The 20,629-nt window shown below is 41.6% G+C and overlaps 1 protein-coding gene across 1 annotated transcript in view; it reads left to right on the top strand.

The window, feature by feature from the left end:
- The first annotated feature begins 11,934 nt into the window (after window positions 1-11,934).
- EDEM3 (ER degradation enhancing alpha-mannosidase like protein 3) overlaps window positions 11,935-20,629 on the top strand; it is a 78,078-nt gene continuing 69,383 nt past the window's right edge. The window contains exons 1-2 of the mRNA XM_061383468.1: window positions 11,935-12,460; window positions 19,961-20,006. Coding sequence (XP_061239452.1) covers window positions 12,300-12,460; window positions 19,961-20,006 — 207 coding nt within the window. The 5' untranslated portion in view covers window positions 11,935-12,299. The remainder of the gene's footprint in view (window positions 12,461-19,960; window positions 20,007-20,629) is intronic.

Raw genomic sequence — 20,629 nt, 5'->3', positions numbered from 1 at the left:
TCTCACTCCCAGCCCCTCCCAAAGACTGTGCATACCCAATTGTGTGCCTTATATCTGAAAGGGGAAAATTATTTTTTTTTAACTTTTTATGCTGTATTGGGGTATAGCCAATTAATAATGCTGTGATAGTTTCAGGTAAAGAACATTAAATGTTTTATATCTGGAACAGGAACAGTAAATATTGTCAATGAATGTTTTTCAGTATCAGCAATCCCATTTACAGATAATATCAAAGATCCTATAAATCAGGGAAATTGTTACAATTGGTTTTATAGAGTTTGTCACGTTTCCCAATATGAAAGCTGCATCAGATCAGATCAGTCGATGAGTCGTGTCCGACTCTTTGCGACCCCATGAATCGCAGCACGCCAAGCCTCTCTGTCCATCATCAACTCCCGGAGTTCACTCAGACTCACGTCCATCAAGTCAGTGATGCCATCCAGCCATCTCATCCTCTGTCGTCCCCTTCTCCTCCTGCCCCCAATCCCTCCCAGCATCAGAGTCTTTTCCAATGAGTCAACTCTTCGCATGAGGTGGCCAAAGTACTGGAGTTTCAGCTTTAGCATCATTCCTTCCAAAGAAATCCCAAGGCTGATCTCCTTCAGAATGGACTGGTTGGACCTCCTTGCAGTCCAAGGGACTCTCAAGAGTCTTCTCCAACACCACAGTTCAAAAGCATCAATTCTTCGGCACTCAGCCTTCTTCACAGTCCAACTCTCACATCCATACATGACCACTGGAAAAACCATAGCCTTGACTAGACAAACCTTTGTTGGCAAAGTAATGTCTCTGCTTTTGAACATGCTATCTAGGTTGGTCATAACTTTCCTTCCAAGGAGTAAGCGTCTTTTAATTTCATGGCTGCAGTCACCATCTGCAGTGATTTTGGAGCCCAGAAAAATAAAGTCTGACACTGTTTCCACTCTTTCCCCATCTATTTCCCATGAAGTGATGGGACCAGGTGCCATGATCTTCGTTTTCTGAATGTTGAGCTTTAAGCCAACTTTTTCACTCTCCACTTTTACTTTCATCAAGAGGCTTTTCAGTTCCTCTTCACTTTCTGCCATAAGAGTGGTGTCATCTGCATATCTGAGGTTATTGATATTTCTCCCGGCAATCTTGATTGCAGTTTCTTCCAGTCCAGCGTTTCTCATGATGTACTCTGCATATAAGTTAAATAAACAGGGTGACAATATACAGCCTTGACGAACTCCTTTTCCTATTTGAAAGCTGCATACCAAACAATTAAACAAGTTACAGATGTTTTAGTACTTCAAGGCAGCAAGGAACATGCTAACCCATTTTAGAAAGTTATTCATGAGGCAAGGTATTGGCTGGTTAAATGCTGCCTCCAGGGGCAGACTGTGTGTTTATGAAACTTGGCTTTGCCAATTCAATGGCTGGCAGGTTGAGGGACTCTTGGTATATCACTTTCCTCATCTGGAAAATGAGAATTGTAATAGTACTCCACAGAATTGTTAAAAGGATGAAAAACAATGTATGCACACAATGCACACAGAATGGTGGTTGAATTCATTGGACATCAGCCATCATTTTCTTATAATCCCAACAAGAAGTGGGGGGTGGTGATCATGATCATTTATTAAATTAGGAAAGGATGAGATTTTCTTCTTCAGAAAATATGGTGTGGACAACATCTCTCTTATCTTCCCAGCTCAAAATATTCCCAGGACCCCGAAGCCTAGACGGTATGTTGCAGGGAAGAGTCAATTCTGACTCCATGTTGGATCTGTTTCTTTGACTTTAACCTTTGATTTTCATTACTTTTGTTATTATAATTATACATAAAGACCTGTCTTGGGGAGCCCTGGCCCTCTGCCTGAAGAGATTAATACATCCCCTCCCTGATGTTGGCCATTCTAGGAGATATTTGTGAGATAATGGTTTTTACTTCCCCAACTCCTCCCCTTCTCTGTCCTATAAAAGAACCCAGCATCCAGACCCCCTGCTGCTGCTGCTGCTGCTGCTGCTAAGTCACTTCAGTTGTGGCCGACTCTGTGCGACCCCATGTGCGACCCCATAGACGGCAGCCCACCAGGCTCCCCCGTCCTTGGGATTCTCCAGGCAAGAACACTGGAGTGGGTTGCCATTTCCTTCTCCAATGCATGAAAGTGAAAAGTGAAAGTGAGGTCGCTCAGTCGTGTCTGACTCTTAGCGACCCCATGGACTGCAGCCCACTAGGCTCCTCCATACATGGGAGTTTCCAGGCAAGACTACTGGAGTGGGGTGCCATTGCCTTCTCCGCCAGACCCCCTAAGAAGATGGTTATTTTGAGACATTAGTCTGTCATCTCCTCAGTCTTCTGGCTTTCTGAATAAAGTCGTATTCTTTGCCTCAACACCTCCTCCCTTGGTTAAGTGGCCTGTCATGCAGTGAGAAGACAGTTTGGACTTGGTAACAGGTATTTTTAAGATGTAGGTAAGAGTTGAAACACATTGTATTTTAAAGTAAATAGGTATAGATTCCACACAAACCATGTTCTATCCTTTTTAGCATTCCCTACTCAAAAAACTTATTTCCCCTCCCAAACCAAAGTAACAGATTTTACCATGTGGTTGTCCTCTTCTCTAACCCTCCCCACTCTTCACCCAAAAAAGCTTCCAAGAATTTAAAGAAAGGCACTGTATCTAACCAAATCTAGGGCACTATGCAAAGAATTAATCAGGAATTCCAGGCTGGCTAGTTGACCTTGCTGACCTCCTAGGACGTTCTCAATCTGCCATTACTGTCAGCCCACTATTGGCAAGACTTCAGGCAATGTCAGAAGAGGTAGAGAGGGTGTGGCTGCAGCTTAAAATTGGAGCAGAAGCTGCAAAGAATAGTACACTTCAGAGAGAGGACCATGAGACACAAGAAAACAATAGCCTCTGACAGTCAACCCAGTCATGGGATGATGAGAGACAGAGGGCTGCCTTTGCCTCACACAAGAGAACTTCTTATAAGGTTCTGGAGGCTCGCTCATGCGTCACAGGGAGATAGGGCTCTGCCATGGGGAACCCACAGATGAGCAAAGGCCAGCATTCCTCAAGCCATGTACATCCACAGACACTGTATTTATCATTCTAAGAAAAGGTCATGGCAGGGTAAGGGATTTTAGCATTGCTTAGAGAAGGAATGCTTTCTGAGTAAATTTTCAAAGAATCCTAGAGAACTGTTTTATAATTCCTACAGTTGGCTGGTAAATCTAACATCTAATTCTATATCAAAGACGTGTGTGTTGAGGGGTGGGGTTGAGGTACAATTGACACATGGCATTATCCTAATTTCAGGCGATAACATAATGCTTCAATATTTGTGTGTATTACAAAATGATTACCATAAATGTTAACGATTTATGTTAACCATTTATATATACTATTAATGATATACCATTATGTTAACGATTTATATATACCATTTATGTTAACGATAAATCTAGTTAACATCCATCACCACACAGTTAAAAAAATTTTTCCCTGTGTTGAAAACTTTTAAGATCTACTCTCTTAGCAACTTTCAAATATGAAACAGTATTATTAACTATGGTCGCCATGTTGAACATTATATCCCCATGCCATTTATTTAATAGCTTGTAACCAAAAGTGTGACTTTTATAATATACCTAAACTGGTAAAAATTGGGTGCAATTTGTTTTCTCTCTTTCTAAGACAAATGGAAACAGACAAAAAAAGACATCAAATTAATCAATATGAATGTTTCTGGGCAAACACTGTTGAAAATATAGCTTAACTTAAAAAATTCTTCCCATAATTTTTATCGCATTTTATAATCAGTCACCACAGTCTGCCCAATTTCTTGGTGACTCATTATTACATCTTTCTTAGCAAAGGAGAATACCTGTATTTCCTGTTAGCAGGATTTTCCTTTCCTGAATTTATGCAACCTAATTATACTGTTTTGTTTTTTTTTTTCTCCCTTTTACTCAAAATAACATGATGGCGAAAGAAAAAGCCAGGCCAGGAGCACTTACTGTTTGTGTGTTCATATGATCTGAGAGAATCTGACAGAGCTGGGGGAAGGAGATCCTTGGACTTCAGAGACCATGTAATAGAGTTTGGGTGATTACATAAGTTTTTATTTAAATTGGGACAGTTTTGAAAATGAAAGAAAGCACTAATCAGATAAAATAATAGGACAATGCTGTAAATCAAGAGGCAAATGAGAATTTACGGTCAACCTAATACGGTGGAAATGGTCTGGACTTACAACCAAACCTCGACTGTACCATTTCCTTGCTTTTGACCGGTGCAAAGTGATATAATCTCTGTGAACTTCATCTTCGTTAGTAAAACAGGGATAATAATTCTCACATGTTAAGAGAGGGGAGAGGGACCTGGTGTAGTACATATCCTTTGTTAAATATTATCCTGATGATGTCTGCATGTGTATCCAAAGTTCTTCACCATAGACAGCATGATATTATGAATGGATTAGGTTAAACTGCACTTGAGGTGCAGTCAGTTGCCTCATCACTAATCCCTACTCCAGCATGGCAGCTGGAGAGGTCATCAGGAAGACTCCTTATAGAGGTAGGGACTTCCTATAGAGGTAGGTATAGATTTCCCTGGTGGCTCAGTCTGTAAAGAATCTGTCTGCAATGCAGGAGACCCAGGTTCCATCCCTGGGTCAGGAAGATCTCCTGGAGAAGTCAGTAGTGACCCAGTCCAGTATTCTTGCCTGGAGAATCACATGGACAGAGGAGCCTGGTGGGCTACAGACCATGGGATTGCAGAGTTGGATATGACTGAGTGACTAACACACACTACAAGTACATTTCTAAAGATTATTCTATTTAATATTTGTAGTTCAGTTGCTAAGTCGTGTCCACCTCTTTGTAACCCCATGGACTGCAGCACACCAAGCTTCCCTGTCCTCCATTACCTCCTGGAGTTTGCCCAAGTTCTGTTTAACAAGTGTCAAAAGTGAATTTTCATTGTTGAAATTAGTGGTCAGTCACAATGGATGTTAGAAATAGTTCTCATTAATAGAAATTGTGATTTCCAAGATAGATGGACTAGCTGAAACATATTAGAGGTACTCCACTCAAGCATGAACAAGTTGTACAAAGCTGAACCATTAGAAATGGTGTGTGGGAAGGAGGGCTTCCAGTGGGTTGATGCTTACTAAAAGGGTGATAGAATCCTGGCTCTGGAATATTGTTCATAGGCCTCCAGCGAATCTTCCATGTAAGGTCATGACTGCAGAATCCAAAAGGACCAAGACCTGGCACTTCATCAGACTCCCAGAACAGGTGCTCTATGTTACCGTGTCTGCTTGCTAAACAAGTGTTTGTTTAACAAATATCTGTATGACAGAAACTGGTCTAAGACTTGGTTTAATTATAAACTGGTTATGAGGTGGTTGGAAAATAGTCAATTTTCATCCCAATTCCTAAAGTTTGGCTGCTATCACAATCTACAAAAATAAGCCAGCAGTTTTGCATAATTAAATCATTTCCAAGTTAGCTGCCGTTTCTTAACCACTGATCAGTAATGTAATTCCCCATCTAGAACTAACTTCAGCCCATCCTTGGGGGCCATATGGAATGAAAAAACAAACAAAACAAAAATGAAAAACTGAGGCTTAAATAAACTGACTTGCATAGAATGGTAAATGGTAGATCCAGGTTGAGAGCTCAAGACATGTGATTTGAAGCTCAATGCTTGGCACAGAGCAAATGTGTGTGTGTGTGTATGTGTGCATGTGTGTGCATGCACGCACACACACATCCATGTCAGATGAAGAGGAGGAATAGGAAGAAAAGGGAAGCAATGTGAGGGGACATGGAGAAAAACCATGTAAAAATTAGACATTAGAATACAGTGCCCTGGGAAACCAAAGAAGTACTAAAATTAAGTGTAGGCCCCTAAAGAAGGAATAGAAAAGCTCTGAAGATATTTGCTCAAGAGCTAGCTCTAGTTCTAAAAATAAGAGTAAAATAATAGTTCTATAAATAACAAGAAAGTCTGTTAGAAAACAAACTTATGGTTACCAAAAGGGAAGGGGGGGAGGGCTAAATTAGGAGTTTGGGATTAACATATACACACTGCTGCTGCTGCTGCTGCTGCTGCTGCTGCTGCTAAGTTGCTTTAGTCGTGTCCGACTCTGTGCGACCCCATAGACGGCAGCCCAACAGGCTACACTGTCCCTGGGATCCTCCAGGCAAGAACACTGGAGTGGGTTGCCATTTCCTTCTCCAATGCATGAAAGTGAAAAGTGAAAGTGAAGTCGCTCAGTCGTGTCCGACTCTGTGCGACCCCATGGACTGCAGCCTACCAGGCTCCTCCGTCCATGGGATTTTCCAGGCAAGAGTACTGGAGTGGGGTGCCATTACCTTCTCCACATATACACACTACTATATATAAAACAGATAAGCAATAAGAATCTACAGTATAGCACAGGGAACTCTACTCAATACTCTGCAATAACCTATAATGGGAAAGAATCTGAAAAAGAATAGTTACATGTATACCTGAATCACTTTGTTGTATACCTGAAACTAACAATACTGTAAATCAACTATACTGCAATATAAAATAAAAATTAAAAAAATAACAAAGTCCATTAATCTTTAGCAGTGGACTGAGAATAGTACATTTGTACCCTTGAATCCTACTCTCAAAAAGGGCAGATTTTCTCTTCTGCTCTTCATAATAATATCAATGGCTATTATTTACTGAGCTCTTTCAAGTAGTGCTAAATATCTTACACACATCATCTTATCACCTTCACCACACCTCTATAATGAAGGTATTACAGCAATTAAACAATTTGATCCTCCTTAAAAAAAACCCACTGGAATAGGTACTATCGGGTTGGCCAAAAAGTTCCTTTGGGTCTTTTCCATACGATGTTACAGAAAAACCTCACGCAAACGAGGAAACTTTTTGGCCAACTCAATATTATTCCTATTTTACAAATGAGGAAACAAAGGCACAAAAACGTTCTGTAATTTTCCTAAGATAACATGGCTAATAAGCCGCACAGTTGGCTCAGCCTCACTGTTCTTGGCCATTAAGCTACCTATGCAAGCTGTGCAGAATGTTGTTGAATGGTGCTGACTTAAAACCTTGTGGCCAGTCTAACATGTGAAGTAGAAAACTATGCTGACGGAGGAGCCTGGTAGGCTGCAGTTTATGGGGTTGCTACGAGTCGGATAGGACTGAGCGACTTCACTTTCACTTTTCACTTTCATGCATTGGAGAAGGAAATGGCAACCCACTCCAGTATTCTTGCCTGGAGAATCCCAGGGATGGGGGCGCCTGGAGGGCTGCTGTCTATGGGGTCACACAGAGTCAGACACGACTGAAGTGACTTAGCAGTAGCAGCAGTACAAAATGTGGATTTAGGAGAGAGGGGCCAGAGGCAAGATGTACTCGCCTGTGAAGAGCCATGTGATCTGGAGTTGTTGCTGATACATAAAGTAAATGAAAAATGGCAAGTGAACTCGAGACCCAACCACGAGGGTGAGCTCAACATGAAATCTGACATAGGAGTAAAGCCTCTTGCCTGAGAGCACTGGTGTGGGTGCCGCAGAGAGAAGTGAGATTATAATCTGAAGTTGAAGTGATGTTTAAGATCTCAACTCTGATTGAGAGGAGGAAAAAGCCCTGGGGACATCTCTGCGGGGTAGTGAATCATTCAAATTTCCCATTCTCTTTCTTGGAATTTGGAAACCTCAGTTCGAGAGCCAAGCACGGAGTCAGTCCACACCATTCACCAAGTAACGTTTCCATGAAGTACTCTTTGTAGGGCCCTGAGAGTCCCAGTTGTAAATGTAGAATAAGTACTGTCTTTATTTATTTAATGTCTGCAAGATTGGGTTCTCAGGAAGAGAAATGCTCTGCAAATTCCACACATTCTCCAACAATAGGAAAAGTGATTTGAAGAATGACAAAATCACCACTCCCAAATTCTACACTACAGTTTTAGGAGAAATTAGATCTGTCATACTCAAGAATTCAAGTCATTTAGAGGCAACTGCTGCCGTAGGTCAGTCTCACACAGCTGGTCGCAGCCTCCTGGGACAAGTTCTAAGCCATCATATTAAAGTGGAGACTTTCCTTTATGTTTGTGACTCCATATGATTCCAACCAGGGCTCCAACCCCTCCCTACTTTCTGATTCATCCACGCAAGCAAGTAAGAACACCAGGTGAGCATACATATTTACATAAGCTTCAAGGCTGCGCAAACAAAGTCTCACCCGGGTAAAGGGCAGTATATAAATGGCTCTTCTTACCATTTTTAATAGGCTTTACACATCTAAAATCTCTTCCTTAGTCTTTTAAAAGTCCTTATCCCTGTTCTCTTCCCATCAGTGTTTTTCCTTCTGTACAACACACCAAGGTCTCTCTCATTTAACTCTTGGTGGTGGTGGTTTAGTTGCTAAGTTGTGTCTTACTCCTGCAACCCCACGGACTGTAGCCCACCAGGCTCCTCCGTCATGGAATTCTCCAGGAAAGAATACTGGAGTGGGTTGCCATTTCCTTCTCCAAGGGATCTTCCCAACCCAGGAATCGAACCCTGGTCTCCTGCATTGCAGGCAAATTCTTTACCGACTGAGCTATAGGGAAGCCCTATTTAACTCATATCCTTTTTATTACTAAGTGTATAAGTTCTAAAATAATGTGTGTAGGTTTTGAAATAATGAATGTCAAAGTTTCCTTGCATTCACAAATTGCCAATTAGCTAAGAATTTCTATTATTTCTAGTAAGGGGTTAAAATGGGTTCTTTTTTTGTGAATATATTTTTCTTTTACTTCCATGGGCTCCACTTTAGATCTGTTAGGTTACATTGCTTTTCAGGCCACACCTTCTATCCTTATGGGTTTTGCAGAGATTAGAGAAAAATGGACTCAACAATTGGCTAGAAATGGAATTTCAGTGAGGGATAAAAAGTTGCTTACTATTTAGAAAGTCAACAAAGGTATGTTCTATATTCTTATTATACACTTTTAAAATGCAGTGTTAGCTTAAAAACAAGTAAGCCAAGGGGAAAAAACAAACAGAAAATGCTACACATTAAAAGCCAGTACTTCTCCTTCCTGAGGACACTGTTTCTCAGTGATCAGTCAGTTCAGTCACTCAGTCATGTCTGACTATTTGTGACGCCATGGACTGCAGCATGCCAGGCTTCCCTGTCTATCACCAACTCCTGGAGCTTGCTAGACTCATGTCCATGGAGTCGGTGAAGCCATCCAACCATCTCATCCTCTGTTGTCCCCTTCTCCTCCCGCCTTCAATCTTTCCCAGCATCAGGGTCTTTTCCAATGAGTCAGTTCTCAGTGACAATTACTAGTCATTTTTGATTTCTTATAAATGCTTGGAACATCAGGAAGGCAAAGAAAACTGAGTTACTTCCAATAATTCACTACAAATAACTGACCTGACCACATTTCAATATAACTGAAGGTCACTGACTGTTGTTCCATTTCCTTTGTTCTAGTTTTCAAATTCTGAATGATTAGTCTTGACCTTTAGCTTGCCATGTTCTCTGTGTCAGAGCCAAGAACAATTCCCAGGTATTTACTCAGCTAACTTCATCACTAAAGCTGCCAAAGAGGATCCAGGATGGAACTAACATAGGGATTGCAGGTCTGTACAAAGGATAAAATTAAATATTGCACAGAAATGACCTCATGTGTTTTCACAGCCTCCACGTAAGTAGATAAATATTGTATTATTACCACTTGATAGATAGGGAAACTAAAGGGATAAGGAAACAAATAAAGACATCCGACATTTACTGAGAACCTATAATAGGAGAGGCAGTGTTGAGTTCTTGAACATACACATGAATAAGCTGAAGTCAACACTCTCCAAGTAGTCACAATCTAGTGGACATGGCTGACTGTGAAAAAACAACAATAATACAGACACAGAACACAATGGGAGGATGACGTCTGATGGCTGGAAGGTTTTGGAAGGATTTTGTGGTGATGAAATCTGAGCTGAGACTTAATGGTTAGGCAGTATTCTACAGACAAAGATGGTGGGACGGCAGAGGGGCCAGTTAAGATCAAAGGCATAGAAAGGATATAACATGAGACTCTGTCAATTATCCCATAGGACTTCAGTGCAGGGCAGGGGCAGAAGGGAGATAATGTGTTCAGAGGGTTTGCAGATATTCTTGAATGACAACTCTGGTAGCAATGTAGAGAAAAGTTAGGGTGGCAAGGAAATAATTTAGGCCGCCACTGTGATGGTTTAGGAAAGAAGTTCAGGAGGCTTGAACTGAGCAGAAGTAGCACTATAAAGAAAGGCAGTGATAGCAGAAGTAGACTGCATATAATTAGCAAGTGACTGGACATAGATTGCGAAGGAGGACGATGAGTTGAAGATGATTCTGACAGATTTGAATCACTGAACACATTACATTTGAGCTTATCCTTGGACTAGACAGAAGGGGATTTCTATTAGGGAGGTCTAGAGATCAGGATGGGCTTCCCTGGTGGCTCAGATGGTAAAGAATCTGCCTGCAATGTGGGAGACCTGGGTTTGATCCCTGGGTTGGGAAGATCCCCTGGAGGAGGACATGGCAACCCACTCCAATATTCTTGCCTGAAGGATCCCCATGGACAGAGGAGCCTGAGGGCTATAGTCCATGGGTTCGCAACGAGTCAGACACGACTGACTAAACACACACACACAGATCAGGAGAGCTACTGAGTCACAAATCAACCACAGCGATATGATGGCTGAATCCACAAGAGGGCAAGAAATCACCAAGGAATAGAGTACAAAAAGAAACCTGACAAGAGTTTTATAGAATACAAAATAGAGTACAAAAAGAAAACCTTAAGATGCAGGAAACACCTGCATTTTAAGACAGAGATGGACAGTGAAAGAAGAGTCATGGGTGTCACCTGAACAGATGGCCTAAGAGAGAAGCAGATGATGAAAGGGATAGAAATCAAGGACGAAGGGCTGAGCTGCTGAGAGGAGGACTAAATGATTTCCTGTGGTCACACAGGTCATGCCCTCCCTCCTAAGCTCCGCACCTACCTACTGAATTATCACACAAGAAAAACAATGTGGTTTTTCAAGAGGAACTTATTTTCTCATTTTGCCAATGGTTAACCTGGGACTTGGTCATCAAAATAAATTGCAAGTTCTAGTCTTCATTAAACTTTCTTCGCAGCTCACACTAGTTTCCTGACGTTGAGCTTTTCGGATGATTATTATTAATCAAGTACCAGGCCTCCCGTGCCCTCCTTCACACTGGTTACACGTTAGGGCTTTCGAGTCACAGAGGTTGCTTGGTATCTAACTCAGCAGCGTGGCGAGGCTTGTAACCTAATTTCTCCGACCTCGGTTTCCTGGGGGCGGTGGTACTTACCTATTCAAGTTGAGAAGAGTGCGTAAGAGAATGCAAGTAAAAACTCTCAGCACTTTGCCGTCAAAGGCTCAATTCATTTTTGCTGTTACAGTATTGAAATTTCCCTGAAGAAGAGGCCTGGTCTCCTGCATTGCAGGCAGATTCTTGACCATCTGAGCCACCAGGGAAGCCCCCAAAGAGACTATTATTCCCTAAGGCAGGCGTGCAGCATTGACCTGAGGCCGTGTGAGCCTCATTCCTGCCAGACCGCAGCGAAACGTATTCGCAGGAAGATGGATAAAGAGCTGACGGGTTTTCCCGTGGACTCTGCAGACCACGGAGGGGGCCGCTGGCTGCCGGGCGCCGGGGCAAGCGGGATCGCAGGACCCACTCCAGCCCCTTGAAGAACCACACGTCCCAGGGTGCAGCGCGCCCACCCAGGATGGCAATTTGGCCTGGGTGGGGTCGGACTGCGAGCGAGCCGGGGCGGAAGCGGTGCACGCTGGGACCGGTAGTTTTCGCGTCTCAAGTGCACCGGTCGGAGGACGGCCGAGCGGAGAGGTCCCTCCCCAGTCCCGCCTTTTGTCCACGTCTCACTTCTGCCGACTAACGTTCTCTCCTGTCCCCGGGAGCCAGCCCTTCTCCGATCCAGTCCCCATTGGTCCTGAGGCGCAGCGTGCCCGGGCTCTACCCGGAAGTAGCGTTTGGGAAGGCGGTTTCCTAGACTACGACACCGGAAAGCTGGGGGAGGCGCTCCGGGCTGCTGAGGGCTGAGGGCGGTGGCAGCGCTGGCGCTGGGGACTGGCTTGGTGGCTTCGGGAAACTGCTCGGCGACGGCGGCCGTTCGCGTCCCTCCGCATCCCGCCCTCAGCACGGCTCGCAGCCCCTTCGCCACTGGCGTCCGGCAATGTGTCCCACCGGCAGGGCGTAGCAGCTGCGCGTGCGCGGAACCGCGGGGCCATGAGCGAAGCCGGCGGCGGCCGGGGCTCTGGGTCCTCGGTCCCCCAGCGAGCGCCATGGAGCCTGGTGGCGGCGACGGCCGCGCTGTGCCTGGTGTCGGCCACGTCCGTGTGGACGGCGGGGGCCGCGCCCATGAGTCGCGAGGAGAAGCAGAAGCTTGGGTAAGGGTGCCTGACAGCCTGGGGGTGGGTTTCCTCGTGAGGCTGACCACGGGCGAGGGTGCCTGTCATTGCGACCCGGGCGCTCAGTGGCCTCTCCTGTCGCGACTGGGGACGGCTGTTTCCTCGAGAGGACCCTGGCGGTGTGGACAGGGTGCGGGAAGACGGGGGCCCGCGAGGCGACCTCGGGGGGCTGTCTCGGGGGTGTCGCCCGGGCTGTCTGTGACCTGTGTAGGCTCCCCAAGACCAGCCGCGGTGTGTCAACGCAGCTGCCGTGTCAGTGGCCCGGGAAGGGGGCTCCGGCCGGGGTCCCTGCGCGCGAGATTTCTGCGGGCGTTCTTCATTCAGAGAGGTGGTTAGATTTCTCGCAGCGGGGAGCTCCCAGGTGGGAAAAATGCGGCTGATCTCCCTAGTTAAGGAAATCATGTTTACACCTGTTACGGACTAGGGGGCGTTCATTGGAACTTGAACTTTACGCATTTTACCATTTCCTTTGCAGTGTTTCTTGCGCTGCATCTTCATAGAACAATATTGGATGGTAGTGGTTCGTAGCCCAGTAGCCCAGATTAAGTATACTTATTCACTTTACTCAAAGTAGTTTTACCAGTCTTGAAAGGCATAAAATCATCAAGCTATATGTATAGCATTTCATTTAGAGTCAGTATTCCTAATATAGGCCAGGTCCCACAGATGAATAAAGGAAAAGCCAAGAACCGGTAGAAAATGGGCAAAGGGCATGAAGAGTTAACTCACATAAGAGGAAATGCAAATGCTTAATAAACATGAAGCTATTCAACCTCATAAATGTGAGAGATGCAGATTAAAACAATGAAATAGCAGTTTTTTGGCCATCAGGTTAGTAAATAGAAAGCAGAGTGCATGAATAGAGTACTGCCTGGATAGCTGAGCGGTGAGAAAAAACTTGGTGGGAGTGTAAACTGCTGTACTTTACTTACAGTCTCCTGAAATTTAAATTGTCTGCATCCGCTGATTCATTAATCCCATCTCAGAGAATCTATCCTACAGAAATAAAAGCACTATTAAAGTAGAGATAGGTGTACAAGGATGTGCATTTTGAAATAGCAGAGCTGTCCCTTGGAACGTTCATGTTATGGAATAAAACTCAGTCCTCAGAGGAGTTAGGCCATCAGAAGGCTGCCCAGATTATATTTTTAAGACAAAAAAAGTGTAAGTTATAGAATAATATCTGTGGTACCACCCCCCCTTTTTTTTTTAAAAGAATAAATTGTCTAAGCTCAGAAAAACATGGAAAGATGATTACCTCCTGGAGTTATGATGGAGATGACGTGAAACCATCAGGATTTGTTTTAGATACAGACTTCCACTTTACTGAAATTGTTGCTCAGTCTTGCATTAGTTTTTAAATAAAATAGCAGGAAAAGACACTTGTTGGAAAAAAAGTATCAGCTATCCAAACAAAATGGACTAATAAACTCTAATAAGGGTCTTAAATTTCCCCTTTATAGATTTAATGTAACACTGATAACTGCTTAACTGAATACTCAGTGTTCAGTGCCAGGCACTTTACATATACTGTCTCTGTAATCCTGTTTTTTAATGAGGTGAATGCAATCCCCATATTGCAGATGAGGAAATTGAAACTCAAGGTTGATGTGTTCAACGTGACAGAGCTAAGTAAATGGTGGAGCCAGTATTCAAACTCAAGTGCTCCCAAGTGCCTCAGAGCCTGTGTTCCCTGCACTTTGCTGTAGTTAGTTCCATAAGACTTGGAAAGTGATGCTTCAAGTCTGTTAAGGAGAGCAAGTATTTTTATTTGACTGCCACTCCCTCCCCCCCCCCTTTTTCTTTTTAAATTTCTGTTCTTTTATTTATTTATTTTGTCACACTGCACAACATGGGGGAATCTTAGTTTCTAGACCAGGGATGGAACTTGTGCCCCTTACAGTGGAGGTGTAGATTCTTGACCACTGGACCGCCAGGGAAATCCCTTCCCTTTTTTATTAAAAGTTTTTGTTAAGAAAAGTCATTTGAATAACTTATTTTTGACCAAGACAAATTTTTAACTAGAGCGGTCCAACCAAATTGGCTTGAGATTTCAGCTCAGATTTTGAGATCATTTATGAAAGTGGTTACAATTATTTAGGCTTGTTAATTTAGATTGCCTTACTTTAGGATAAGAGTATAATAAGAGTCTATAGCTACAAACCATAAATACACATTGCTTGACTGTTTTCTCCTCTGGGAGTTTTCAGGAGACTGAACTTTGATTTGTTAGATTTACCGGTACAGTTTTTTTCAAAAATCCAAATAATGATTTATGATAAAAAGCAGAAAATGCCCCATCCCTTACCCTCCCCCTAGACTAAACTGATGATAAGGACTGAAATGGTTAGGAATAGTAAAAAATTGCTTGGTTACTTGCAGTTTATAGCTTTTGGAATCATTTAGCTGGATATATGTAGTCTTATACTTCATGGAATTCATTGATTGTTTTTGTGTTTTAAATGTTGCAGCAGTTGTTAATGTTTTTACTTTAAAAATGAAGTGTAAAACACTTCAATGTCTGTAGCGTATTGGCAAGCAATGTAGCTTTAGAAAAAGCTGACGTACAGAAATTATTTACAGTGAAGAAAGAGTGGACCTGATTTCCAATACATTTTTATTCAGTTGTTAAAGATACAAAACGCAACAGAAAACTGTTTCTGTATAATATAGTAGTTATTCTACCATTCTTTATTTAAGTATGATTGTTAGGACTTAGGTGTAATTAAGAAAGTGAGAGAGCTCAACTGGATAGTACATACCTCCGGTTTGAAGTATGATTGGTGAAATTTGGTGATCATGGGATGGTCATGTGCTTCATAAATGTAAGAATTGGGAATAATGTGTCATTTGCAAACATGATTTATTCCTCATCTTGAAGCTTGAGGGCAAAGTTGGGTTAACAAGTTAATGCTAATGTTATCTGTAATATATATGTCTAGGCACTACTGTTACCAGTTACAGGAATTTATCTTAACAGTAATTTTTTATTCTATTTCAGGGGAAGGAAAAAGGAATTTCCATATTCCATTTATTGATATCAGTGCTTAAAGGGAAAACTTAGCTCTTTTTTTGGTTCTGTTTATTAGCTAATTTGAGAGTTCTTTGTCACCTACAATGTAATATAAAAATGTCTAGAAGGATTCTTTGAGATACTCCATAATTTTCTGAGATAACTTGATCCATTTTCTATCATACATATAAACATATAAAGAATTAGTGTTTTAGCAAAGTGGCTTATCACCTTGTTTTCCCTGAGCTACCAGGGAAGCCCCTTTTAATGATTAGGTGTTTTTAAATAATCATTATTTATAAAAAGTTGGTAGGACTTAGCTTGTTCAGTTCAAAAGGTTGAGTGTACTTGATTCTGCTGATTATTATAGCAGATTCTGGAAATTAGTCCTTTTGTGTCTGCTAGCTTTACTGTTACCAGTATTTCATCATCCATGATTACAGCTTTTAAAATGACAATTGCAATACAACAGGAGGTAAAATAAAAATAGATCCAGCCATTTTCTTTAAGACTCTTAATTCTTGACATTAGTGATTGAAACTTTGGGAATAATAGTAAGAATTAATACAAGACTGTTATTGATAAAATGTTTTTCTTTTGATAATTATCGGGAGACTTGGCCTTGCCTTGCCCTAACATTGACTTTTGTAGTTTTTCTTATAAGACTCCCCCAAATTTAAGAGTGTTTAATTGAAAGACTGATTTCTTGGTCTTGGTCTTGCAGATTTTGACTTAGTAAGTCTGGTATTTGTTTTAATTGCTAAGTCCTGTGCAATTGTTTTGCGACCCCACAGACTGTAGCCTGGTAGGCTCCTCTGTCCAGGGGATTTCCCAGGCAAGAATACTGGAGTGAGTTGCCATTTCCTTCTCTAAGAGATCCTCCCTACCCAGGGATGGAACCTGCATCTCCAGTATTGGCAGATGGATTCCTTGCCACTGAGCCACTTCAGTATAAAAAAATGGAGACCTTGTTACTTATCTGATGCTTTCATGGATTATTTTGGGTAATCCCTAAAGCGTCTGTCTACAATGCGGGAGACCCAGGTTCGATCCCTGGGTTGGGAAGATCTCCTGGAGAAGAAAATGGCAATCCACTCCAGGATTATTGCCTGGAAAATCCCATGGACGGAGGAGCCTGGTAGGCTACAGTCCATGGGGTCACAAAGAGTCGGACACGACTGAGCGACTTCGCTTCACTTCAGCTGAAGTAGATGCATTAGTCTCATTTTCCAGTTGATCAGACTGAGGATTTTAGAGCTAGAATGTGCCCCGAGGACACAGGATTCAGTTCAGTGCCCCAGGCTCTACTTATTCTGGGTAAGAGCTCTAGGTAGAAATGGAGCCTGGCTATAGGGATTAGATCTGATAGAGTGCCTGAAGAACTATGGAGAGGTTCCTAACATTGTACAGGAGGCAGTGATCAAAACCATCCCAAGGAAAAGAAATGCAAAGGCAAAAATGTTATCTGAGGAGGCCTTACAAATAGCTGAGAAAAGAAGAGAAGGGAAAGGCAAAGAGAAAAGGAGAGATATACCCATCTGAATGCAGAGTTCCAAATAATAGTAGGGAGAGATAAGAAGGCCTTCCTAAGTGAACAGTGCAGAGAAACAGAGGAAAACAATAGAATGGGAGAGACTAGAGATCTCTTCAAGAAAATTAGAGATACCAAGGGAACATTTCATGCAAAGATAGACACAATAAAGGGCAGAAACAGTATGGACCTAACAGGAGCAGAAGCTATTAAGAAGAGGTGGGAAGAATACACAGAAGAAGAAAAAAGAAAAGAATATGAAGAACTATGCAAAAAAGATCTTAATGACCCAGATAATCCCAGTGGTGTGATCACTCACCTAGAGCCAGACATTTTGGAGTATGAAGTCAAGTGGGCCTTAGGAATTCCTCCTGAGCTCTTTCAAATCCTAAAAGATTATGCTGTGAAAGTGCTGCACTCAATATGCCAGCAAATTTGGAAATCAGCAGTGGCCACAGGACTGAAAAAGGTCAGTTTTCATTCTAGTCCCAACAAAGGGCGAAGCCAAAGAATGTTCAAGCTACTGCCCAATTACACTCACTTCATATACTAGCAAAGTAATGTCCAAAATTCTCCAAGCTAGACTTCAACAGTATATGAATCGAAAACTCCCAGACGTTCAAGCTGAATTTAGAAAAGGCAGAGGAACCACAGATCAAATTGCCAACATCCCGTTGGATCATAGAAAAAGCAAGAGAATTCCAGAAACAATCTTATTTCCGTTTCATTGATTATGCTAAAACCTTTGACTGTGTGGATCACAACAAGCTATGGAAAATTCTTCAAGAGATAGGAATACCAGATCACCTTACCTGCCTTCTGGGAAATCTATATACAGGTCAAGAAGCAAGAGTTAGAACTAGACATGCAACAATGGACTTGTTTCCATGTTCCCAATTGGGAAAGGAATATGTCAAGGCTGTATATTGTCACCCTGCTTATTTAACTTCTATGCAGAGTACATCATGGGAAATGCTGGGTTGGATGGAGCACAGGTTGGAATGAAGATTGTTAGGAGAAATATCAAATACCTCAGATATGCAGGTGATACCACCCTTATGGCAGAAAGGGAAGAGGAACTAAAGAGCCTCTTGATGAAGATGAAAGAGGAAAGTAGAAAAGCTGGCTTAAATCTCAACATTCAAAAAACAAAGATCATGGCATGCGGTCCCATCACTTTATGGCAAATAGATGGGGAAACAATGGAAACAGTGACAGACTTTATTTTGTTGGGCTCCAAAATCACTGCAGATGGTGACTGCAGCCATGAAATTAGAAGATTCTTTCTCCTTGGAAGAAAAGTTATGACCAATCTAGACAGCGTATTAAAAAGCAGAGACATTACTTTGCCAACAAAGGTCTGTCTAGTCAAGGCTATGATTTCTCCAGTAGTCATGTATGGATGTGAGAATTGGACTGTAAAGAAGGCTGAGCGCCGAAGAATTGATGCTTTTGAACTGTGGTGTTGGGGAAGACTCTCGAGAGTCCCTTGGACTGCAAGGAGATCCAAACAGTCCATCCTAAAGGAAATCATTCCTGAATATTCATTGGAAGGACTGATCCTGAAGCTGAAGCACCAATACTTGGGCCACGTGATGCGAAGAACTGACTCATTGGAAAAGACCCCGATGCTGGGAAAGATTGAAGGCAGGAAGAGAAGGGGACAGACAGAGGATGAGATGGTTGGATAGTATCACTGACTCAATGGACTTGATTTTGAGCAAGTTCTGGGAGATGGTGAAGGACAGGGAACCCTGGCGTGCTGCAGTCCATGGGGTTGCAGAGTTGGACACGACTAAGTGACTGAACAAAGACACAGGGAGTTGACTCCTGGCCTTGCCATTTTCAGTCAAGGCAGGATGACCTTGTCTAAGTTACTTAACTTCTTGGTTTCTCATATTCCACATCTGTAATTTAGTAATACCATTACATAAGGGTTGTTGTAATAATTAAATGAGTTAATATATGGAAAGAGTGTAAAATAGTGACCAGCATATATTAAATATTACAAAGTAAATATCATTATTGCTTCTCCAGTATTTGACAATGCTGTGGTCTGGCCTTCTATATGTCAATGAAACCATGAGTTTCTGAGCAGTTCTGTCGTGCTCTGAGAGCCAAAACTGCCAGTGCATTTCCTGCTTATTAGGGGGCAGTCACATAATTAACCAGGTCATGAATGACAAAGGCAAAATCTGGTGTGGGGATCAGAAATCTCCACTTTAAACAGTCATTTTGAAATTTTGAGAAACAGAGTAAGCCAAATACACGGATTTCTTTTTGAGGATTAGTTTTCTTACTTCAGGAATGAATATTGTTTATTGACTTTTGACAGTTTTTTAAAGGAGCAAAAGGTACACAGTAGAATCATAAAATATAGCTTTTGGAAATGTGACCAACATATTAACAAATATGTGTTAAACTAGACATTAGTGATCTTACTTAATTTAAGGGGAAAGGCAGAGGCTTGATAGAGTATTGTTATTTTATAGTAATACACATTCCCACCTCTTTTTTTTTGGTTGAATGTTTAGTATAAGCAATAAATGTTAATAATTATTTCTTTGGGGGCTTTTTATTGTTTTCCCCTTTTGAGACATTTATATTAAATAATTTTGTTAAGAGGTAATTGTTTTTCATCATCAGATTTTCTTCTGTCTGCATGGCATGCATCCTTCAACAGTTTTCTTAGGAAAGAGTATAAGATGAATTTTATATGAATTTCTGGAATAGTGAAAGGTTGGCTTAGCTCTGTGTGATTAATGAAAGCTTGTCTGCTAACACTGGTCTATTTCCTGACTGTGTTTATATTCCTTCCTAACTAAATATTTCTTTTGTTTTTGTTGGTATATGTTTATGAAGGAGTATTAACTTTTTGAAAGACATTAAGTAGAATATATTTAACTTTTTCCCATTTCTGCTCTTTTAAAATTAGGAATCAAGTACTGGAAATGTTTGATCATGCTTATGGTAACTATATGGTAAGTAGAAAGCTTATCTTAATATACCATTTATGTGAGCTGATTATTATGTGAGCGCAGTCAACTGGGAATTTTATAACTTGAATTAATAAATTTAATTTTCGTTAAAAATTCATTTTTAAAGGACGTTTTTAAAAATAGTGTCAACATAGGGTAACAGGGTATTCCTGATAGTGGTTCTTAGAGAACCAATATATTGAATAGGTAAGAATAAATTTAATTAGATTATGAAACTGTATTTAAGTAGTTTCCTTTGATGCTATCAATGGTGTGTATTAAATAGTTTGCATAGTTACATATGGTAAATATAAACATGAGTAAGGTGCTGTCTTTGCCTTAAGGGAAATGCTTCTCTTAACTAAACAAAAAAGTATTTACAGAATTACTATATTCACTTTATGAAGAAAACCATTGCTTTCAGAGAGTCAGACTGTCACCTAGTTTCTGTCCAAATGATATCCTCACAGTGGGCCTTGATTTGAATATATTTTTTTTCTAGATATGCTGGTCCATATTATTTTAAAATGCCTTAGTGCTCACTTGAGTGAAATAACAAGTTTAGTTTTGCAAAGCAAAACATGTTCTGGAGACCTGTTGCATAATAGTGAATATACTTAATGTTG

The sequence above is a fragment of the Bos javanicus genome, chromosome 16, assembly GCF_032452875.1.
Source record: "Bos javanicus breed banteng chromosome 16, ARS-OSU_banteng_1.0, whole genome shotgun sequence".
In the NCBI taxonomy this organism is placed as follows: domain Eukaryota; kingdom Metazoa; phylum Chordata; class Mammalia; order Artiodactyla; family Bovidae; genus Bos; species Bos javanicus.
The sequence above is the reverse complement of the archived record's forward strand: the minus strand, read 5'-3'. Positions and strand labels throughout refer to the sequence as shown.